General features: G+C 42.4%; 1 protein-coding gene across 1 annotated transcript in view; it reads left to right on the top strand.

Moving 5' to 3' along the window:
• Window positions 1-238: 238 nt before the first annotated feature.
• Window positions 239-9,110, top strand: part of LOC139559993 (kelch-like protein 14) — a 42,962-nt gene continuing 34,090 nt past the window's right edge. The window contains exons 1-2 of the mRNA XM_071376502.1: window positions 239-817; window positions 1,702-2,605. Of these exons, the coding sequence (XP_071232603.1) occupies window positions 1,725-2,605 (881 nt within the window). The 5' untranslated portion in view covers window positions 239-817; window positions 1,702-1,724. The remainder of the gene's footprint in view (window positions 818-1,701; window positions 2,606-9,110) is intronic.

The following is a 9,110-nucleotide window of genomic DNA, read 5'->3' as shown; positions in this document are numbered from 1 at the left end:
AAGCATTAAAGTTTGTATAGAGCATCTTTTGAAGGACTAGCAGGAGCAGAATGAGATGAGGGGTTATTTTGGTGATGGAGATTAAGGCAGCCTTTTTGTCATTTGTGCGAGACAAGCCATTCATCCATCCAGTTCACAGCCAAAAAAAGGCTGGTCCCAGAAATTAGCAGTTTCAGCTCAGCAGCAAAGTCGTCGGGCTGTGAAGGCAGAGAGAAATTGACTAATTAGCAATGCGCACTAAAACTTGACGGTTCTCTCTATAACAGCGAGGGAAAGACTCGGTTTTTCTCCCCCTTTCTCTTTTCTTTCTTCCATAGATGTTTGAAATCGCAGTCATTTACGCTCGACAGTTTTTACAATAGCCTTGAGCCATAATTTTGCGAGTCTCTCCAGCATCCATACCCCTGCATGGTCTCTCTCCACCGGCCATGCACGACCGTTTCTCTCCCCAACCGTGGATTTCCTATTACTCTCGTTACGACTCACTGAGCCCCAGGCCCAAGGATAATGATGTGTTGTTTCTTGGTAGCATAATTTGTCACACGTATATTTCTTCTTCTTCTTCTCTTGCAGAAAGCACAGCTCCCTCTCACACACTCACACACTTCTTGTTAATTCAGAAGAACAAATTATCAACGTCAACAAATAACCTGAAATAGTGACTTTATGAGTTGAAATCAATCATTATTTTGAGGCACCGACCATAGACTTTTAAAGGAAAGGAATACAGCTAAAGAAAAGGAGAACAAAGGAAAGCCAAGTGAGAATATTGGGAACCTAAAGCTTTACTTTCTTTTTTGTCAAGATCGTAAGTCAGGTAAGTTTGGCTTGTTCTCAAGCAAGCTGCTCACATCATTTAGTTGTGACAGGCGCTTTAGAAAATGTGGCGACTATGAAACAAGGTAGTAGAGGACGCTTATATCAAGTTTACAAACATATTTCACACAGTAAATGCATGTTTAGCGTTATACAGCAACATACTCATGTGCGTGTTTCATTTATATTTGTTGGATAGCTGCATTGAATTAATAATTTCTGATACTCACGTCTGAATAGTCGTAACTCAGGTATAAGGGAAAACGCACACGCACAGTGATGATGTCGGCTGTGTGAGGGACAAACTAATTGCTTTTGTATCACTCCGTGCGTGCATTTGTGGATGTGTAAATTTCCTCATTGTGGGAGTGCAGCAAGATAAGAGGAGAACGATAAGTGTTAGCTGAATGCTGCATAGTATCCGTGCACGGCACCGTTGGGGTTGCCTTTTCCTCTTATCCAACAACTTAAATTGCGTTATCGAAGATAATAAGGCGATGCAGCATCTCCTATAATATTTTGTTTTGACAGTGCGCTTCAAACAGCAGCGTCCATTTCAAATGATCTTGAACGACTGACAATAGCAAGGGAATAGCACATTATTGGGACTATACGTTTTTGTTTTCTCTTCCGACCTGAGCCAAAGTTCAAATGATACCGGACTGAACGATATTGTTCACTGTAGAATAATATCGGAGGGAGCAGCATGACGGTTTACAAGTTCAGTCGTGTGTATATCCACCATTTAACCATTATGCTCGGTATAACGTGAAGGTATTAGAGACAATTCCACCCTGACTGTAATGATGATATCATGTTATGTTATTCACAAATAAATGGGCTAGAGGTAGGCTAAATGGCTTGCGTGGTGTATTTGTTGCCTAGGTGGCGTTAACAGTCAGGAAGTCATGTCCAGATCCGGTGATAGAACCTCCACCTTTGACCCTACACACAGTGACACCCTGCTGCACGGGCTCAACCTGCTATGGAGGAAACAGCTTTTCTGTGATGTGACTCTCACTGCCCAGGGACAGCAGTTCCACTGCCACAAAGCCGTGCTGGCGTCCTGCTCACAGTATTTCAGGTCTCTCTTCTCCAGCAGCCATATGCTCAACAACGAGGGGACCAACAACAACAAAGACCAGGGGAGCAGTGGTACCCCGTCTTCCTCCCCCGATGACAAGCTGATGGCCAGCCCCCGGCCCATCAACAACTTGGTCCTTCAGGGCTGCTCCTCCATCGGACTACGGCTAGTGCTGGAGTACCTGTACACTGCCAATGTCACGCTCTCCCTGGACACTGTGGAAGAGGTGCTCTCGGTCAGCAAGATCCTCAACGTCCCTCAGATCACCAAGCTCAGCGTGCAGTTCCTCAACGACCAGATCTCTGTGCAGAACTACAAGCAGATCTGCAAGATCGCGGCGCTGCACGGCTTGGACGAGACCAAGAAGCTGGCCAACAAATACCTGGTGGAAGATGTGCTGCTGCTGAACTTTGAGGAGATGTGCGCCATGCTGGATGCTCTGCCGCCCCCGGTGGAGTCGGAGCTGGCCCTCTTCCAGATGTCGGTCCTCTGGCTGGAGCATGACCGGGAGACTCGCATGCACTACGCCCCAGACCTGATGAAGAGGCTGCGCTTCGCCCTCATCCCGGCCCCAGAGCTGGTGGAGAGGGTGCAGTCGGTTGACTTCATGAGGAGTGACCCGGTATGCCAGAAGCTGCTGATGGACGCCATGAACTACCATCTGATGCCCTTCAGACAGCACTGCAGGCAGACCACAGCCAGCAGGTGAGGAGACGCACACGCACACACACACACACACACACACACACACACACACACACACACACACACACACACACACACACACACACACACACACACACACACACACACACACACACACAAATAAGGGTTAGGAGTGGTGTGTAAGAAGTCGTTAGCAAAGGTTAATAAAGATACTACATACTGCATACTTGCTTAAGGTTTGGGTTAGTGAGGATGCTTTAGAATGGTCTACCTTATTTTGCATACCATCTCAATTCCAACGCTACACTATCTAACTTAGTTAACTCTTGGTAAAATTGTTTTTTCTCTGTAAAGGTTTTAAGTGCTGAAAAAATGGAGGAACGTACATTTAGTCAATAGTTGTACGGTACATTCAGGCATTTCTTCTGAAATAAGAAATGATTATTATTTCCTATATATTCCAAAAATATATAGGTCACTCATAACTTAACGTAGGCACACATGTAAAAATATGACATAAGAGCACATGAGCATTTGTGTTGACATAACCTGGGTAGATATCACCTATAACTTATAACCTATTTATACACAACCAGTAGGTATATTTCTTTATTAGCAAGGACAGGAAAACAACTCATGGGTTATAGAGTTATAGGTCTGAGTGATCCATACTTAGGAAAGTTGCTTGGTCTGCCTCACCTACAGTACACAACCATGGGAGATAGAGTACTGCATGGCCAGGTATGCTTGTCATGGTCTGTTTGTCATGATGAGCATTTTCAGAGATAATTAATGGACATGATGTTGACAGGAAGATGATTGATTGGCAGTGCTTTATGATGCTGTTGTTTATAGAACACAATTTAGTTATTATAGGTCTCAAGTATTATGGAGCAATTTTGACTTTTATATTTGTCTAACGTTATCTGCTTCATTCAGAAACAGTAGACTATATGATTGGAAAAATATTCTCACAGTATTGTAGAAAATAGAAATCAACAATTATGTTGCAGTTGTGGGGTACTATTTATTTACCAGGGTAATTTATGGCGTGGGTAATTTCACAATTTCTTTCTCACAATATCTTTATAGAGCACATACGTGGAAATCCAATAAACAGTTTTATCATAAATTCAGAGTAGAAACAGCTGTGATATTACAAAGCTGATTTTCTGTATTTAGAGGTAACAATATTATTAGGAAGTATTATCATGTACATTCACATGATTGTTAAGATGTTACAGCTATGATCTACTGTATATAGCTCATATAGCGTTGGCCAATATGGACTTTTCTCCATGATAGGGAACATTATTTTGTTATCTAAATCTTCCATATAGAAAACAGTTACAGTGCATTCAGAAAGTACTCCAATAAATAAATCCAATAAAAAGCTGTGTGGAATAGAGAGGGCCTGCATGTGCTGTAGCATGTAGCCATTGCCTAGTAGTCTCAGTGAGATACCCATAGATGGGTCCAGATACAGCAAGATCTAGGGTCTAGACTTCTCAAATTAATATCACAATCCACTGTTTCTCTCCCCTTAATTAATTAGCCTTATCTATGTTTAGTGGCCATTTGCAGATGAGAATAACCCCCAAAACACGAGTCGGCCAGTATCCAAGTGGGTGCATGAGAGGGCGGTCATTTAGTCAATCGTAAAACGAGAACGATGCAAATGCCTGGAATTAATGGCCAATGTTGTTTAAACGACTGTTACTTTGTGGTTAGTTGTTTAATTGCATTGCACTTAATTAGATGACTGGACTCAATGTACAGTAAAGTATGTGGCCCTGAAATTGTGTTTCACAAACCAACCCCACAGCTCAAGAATATGCTGCACAATTGGCTCAGAACTATCACATGGAGAGTCTTTGCCAATGGAATAGCAACATTTTATGTAGTAGTTGATCTACTGTGTATTGTCCAGTCATAATATTATTTGCCTCACTGTATGGCACCCTAGCACCCTGTAGAAAAGTTCTGATGAGTTCACACCTAATTGAACAGATATCTTTAGGCTGTAAACCCTCTTTAGACCGAAACCGAATGAAAAACAAGCCATTGAAAGCTTTATCATAAATTCAGAGAAAAAACAGCTGTGATATTACAAAGCCGATTTTCTGTATTTAGAGGTTACAATATTATTAACATTTTGTTACCAAATACATAGGAAGTATTATCATGTACATACGCATGATTGTTAAGACGTTACAGCTGTGATCTACTGTATATAGCTCATTTAGCGTTGGTCAATATGGATTTTCCACCATGATGGGAAACATTCTTTTGTTATCTAAATCTTCCATATAGAATACAGTTACAGTGCTTTCGGAAAGTATTCAGACCCCTTGACTTTTTCCATGTTTTGTTACTTCACAGTTTTATTCAAAATTTTTATTGAATCATTTTCTTCCCTTGTCAATCTACACACAATACCCCATAATGACCAAGCAAAAACAGAATTTTTATGTATTAAAAATAAAAAACATTTACATAAGTATTCAGACCCTTTACTCAGTACTTTGTTGAAGCACCTTTGGCAGCAATTACAGCCTCGAGTTTTCTTGGGTGTGACGCTACAAGCTTGGCACACCTGTATTTAGGGAGTTTCTCCCATTCTTCTCTGCAGATCCTCTCAATATTTTCAGGTTGAATGGGAAGCGTTGCTGCACAGCTGTTTTCAGGTCTCTCTAGAGATGTTCGATCGGTTTCAAGTTTGGGCTCTGGTTGGGCCACTCAAGGACATTCAGAGACTTGTCCCAAAGCCACACCTGTGTTGTCTTGGCTGTGTGCTTAGGGTCTTTGTCCTGTTGGAAGGTGAACCTTCGCCCCGTCTGAGGTCCTGAGCGCTCTGGAGCAGGTTTTCTTGAAGGATCTCTCTGTACTTTGCTCCGTTCATCTTTCCCTCAATCCTGACTAGTCCCCTAGTCCCTGCCGCTGAAAAACATCCCCACAGCATGATGCTGCCACCACCATGCTTCATCGTAGGGATGGTGCCAGGTTTCCTCCAGACGTGACGCTTGGCATTCAGACCAAAGAGTTCAATCTTGATTTCATCAGACCAGAGAATCTTGTTTGTCATGGTCTGAGAGTCCTTTAGGTGCCTTTTGGCAAACTCCAAGTAGGCTGTCATGTGCCTTTTACCGAGGAGTGTCTTCCGTCTGGCCACTCTACCATAAAGGCCTGATTGGTGGAGTGCTGCAAAGAATGTTGTCCTTTTGGAAGGTTCTCCCATCTCCACATAGGAACTCTGGAGCTCTATCAAAGTGACCATCGGGTTCATGGTCACCTCCCTGACCAATGCCCTTCTCCCCCGATTGCTCAGTTTGGCCAGGCGGCCACCTCTAGGAAGAGTCTTGGTGGTCCCAAACGTATTCCATTTAAGGCCACTGTGTTCTTGGGGACCTTCAATGCTGCAGAAATGTTTTTGGTTACCTTCCCCAGATCTGTGCCTCGACACAATCCTGTCGCTGAGCTCTACGGACAATTCTTTTGACATCATGGCTTGGTTTTTGCTCTGTCAACTGCGAGGCCTTATATAGACAGGTGTGTGCCCTTCCAAATAATGTCCAATCAATTGAATTTACCACAGGTGGACTCCAAGAAAGTTGTTGAAACATCTCAAGGATGATCAATGGAAACAGGATGCACCTGAGCTCAATTTCGAGTCTCATAGCAAAGGGTCTGAATACTTATGTAAATAAGGTATTTCTGTTTTTTATTTGAATACATTCGCAAAAATGTCTAAAAATATGTTTTCACTTTGTAATTATGGGGTATTGTGTGTAGATTAGTGAGGAAAACATTTAATTTCATACATTTTAGAACAAGGCTGTAACGTAACAAAATGTGGAAAAAGGAAAGGGGTCTGACTACTTTCGAAATGCGCTGTACATGGTGTCATGACTGTCCAGAGAATCCAAATAGATCAGTTTTGCAAGGAATAACTTCAATCAGACCCACTCTCACCCGCAGAGGAGGGAGAAAATAACTAGTGGGGATTGACACTCACGTCCTGTTGTAAATGAAGGGAGAAGATCCAGGCCTGCGCTCTCAAGATTCACCAAAGGAATGTGCTTTGTCTCAACAGACCCTTTTTCCTGCTGAAACTCTAACACGTTCAAAAGCGAATAGTGGAACAATATTTCTAACGTAGAACGTGGGGTATGGTCTGAGGCGAACTATAGAACACTAATGTAATTTTGTTTGTTATTTTGTGATGTCATTAGAAATGTTATTAAAAAAAGGAAATACTGAAACTTGGAAAGTATACACACTACATATATGAAGTTTCCACACTATGCGTTGTGCATGTAATATGAAAAATGATAAAAGTGTTTTCCATAACTTTGCACAGTGAGTAATCAGGGAGCGTGCTAGCCTGCCGGAACCGCCCCTTTCGAGCAAAAGGTATAAAGGATGGGTTAAGAAGTTAACACGGCACCAGAAAAGCGTGAAGCTTCAGCTACATGTTTAAAATGGTTTGAACTTTGAATCTCAACACGAGGTGGAGACGATAAACTCACCTCCCGGACAATCACTGGTATGGCGGATTAGCTGTCCTAAGTAAAGTATCTTCGAAAGTGAATTTAAGCTCAAACCATCGTATTACGCTACTCTCATCACCACACTGGGGAACCATCGATACGGCTGGTAAGCCTTTCTTCAAAGAAGCATCTTCAAGAGAAAATGGAAGGAACATCAACTCTGTAGTTCTGTTCAGGACTAAACGACTAGTCACCGGATACCGGATAACTACGAAGAAGGACAACAGTAGAAGACTTGTTGGAACCCATTTCGGACTATCAGAGCCTTACAAGCGTCCCGAGAAAATGCCCTACCCCCTTTCCAAGGCTGCCCGGTTCACTGAGAGACCCCCGGCGAACCCAGGCATTTCACGTAAATACATTCATGATTTTTCTCTCAAAGCGGGCGGCTGTTCGTGTGCAAAGTATATGGTTACTTTAGGTGGTAGTAGTTTCTGAATGTTGCAATGTTAAGTGTCTCTGTCTCTCTCTCTATCTCTTCTTTAACAAGCAGCCATGTTATTGTCATTCCACTAGGGACCTGTTTTCAGCGTGTTAAGTCTCCAGTCAATAACCGGTGCAGAATGTGTATGTTTATCTGTATTCCCATTTAAGTAGCTAGTAAATAAATAATTCAACCAATTTGTGTAGTACTGAATCATAATTCAGACTCCAGTTTTTGCAGATGCAAGGTTACGACTGTTCAGAATGATGATATGATACAAGGTTATGATTAATACGTTGACTGTTTATAGATGTGATAGGTAAAGGCCTTATAGAGTTTAATTCGGGAGATGGTAACTCTTTAAAGAACCGCTCTCGTGGTGCCCCAGATCCTAATGAGTTAGTTACATGATTCATTGAATTGGGTAACAATTAAACATAGTTAGTTAATTAGATAATGAACAGTCTTCAGATTAATGTTAAAGTCAAGTCACGACAATGGGCTACAATTCAATGACTACCAACACAATGAATTTGTTGGGATTAGTTACAATTGGCTTTCTACTCAACAAAAACGGTTCTCTGTTTGTTTATGTGTGCAAGTGGTTGTTTTATTTAATCTATACAGTGGGGAGAACAAGTATTTGATACACTGCCGATTTTGCAGGTTTTCCTACTTACAAAGCATGTAGAGGTCTGTAATTTTTATCATAGGTACACTTCAACTGTGAGAGACGGAATCTAAAACAAAAATCCTGAAAATCACATTGTATGATTTTTAAGTAATTAATTAGCATTTTATTGCATGACATAAGTATTTGATACATCAGAAAAGCAGAACTTAATATTTAGTATAGAAACTTTTGTTTGCAATTACAGAGATCATACATTTCCTGTAGTTCTTGACCAGGTTTGCACGCACTGCAGCAGGGATTTTGGCCCACTCCTCCATACAGACCTTCTCCAGATCCTTCAGGTTTCGGGGCTGTCGCTGGGCAATACGGACTTTCAGCTCCCTCCAAAAATGTTCTATTGGGTTCAGGTCTGGAGACTGGCTAGGCCACTCCAGGACCTTGAGATGCTTCTTACGGAGCCACTCCTTAGTTACCATGGTTGTGTGTTTCAGGTCGTTGTCATGCTGGAAGACCCAGCCACGACCCATCTTCAATGCTCTTACTGAGGGAAGGAGGTTGTTGGCCAAGATCTCACGATACATGGCCCCATCCATCCTCCCCTCAATACGGTGCAGTCGTCCTGTCCCCTTTGCAGAAAAGCATCCCCAAAGAATGATGTTTCCACCTCCGTGCTTCACGGTTGGGATGGTGTTCTTGGGGTTGTACTCATCCTTCTTCTTCCTCCAAACACGGCGAGTGGAGTTTAGACCAAAAAGCTCTATTTTTGTCTCATCAGACCACATGACCTTCTCCCATTCCTCCTCTGGATCATCCAGATGGTCATTGGCAAACTTCAGACGGGCCTGGACATGCGCTGGCTTGAGCAGGGGGACCTTATGTGCGCTGCAGGATTTTAATCCATGACGGCGTAGTGTGTTACTAATGGTTTTCTTTGAG

This window comes from Salvelinus alpinus, chromosome 30 (assembly GCF_045679555.1).
Source record: "Salvelinus alpinus chromosome 30, SLU_Salpinus.1, whole genome shotgun sequence".
In the NCBI taxonomy this organism is placed as follows: Eukaryota; Metazoa; Chordata; class Actinopteri; order Salmoniformes; family Salmonidae; genus Salvelinus; species Salvelinus alpinus.
The sequence above is the reverse complement of the archived record's forward strand: the minus strand, read 5'-3'. Positions and strand labels throughout refer to the sequence as shown.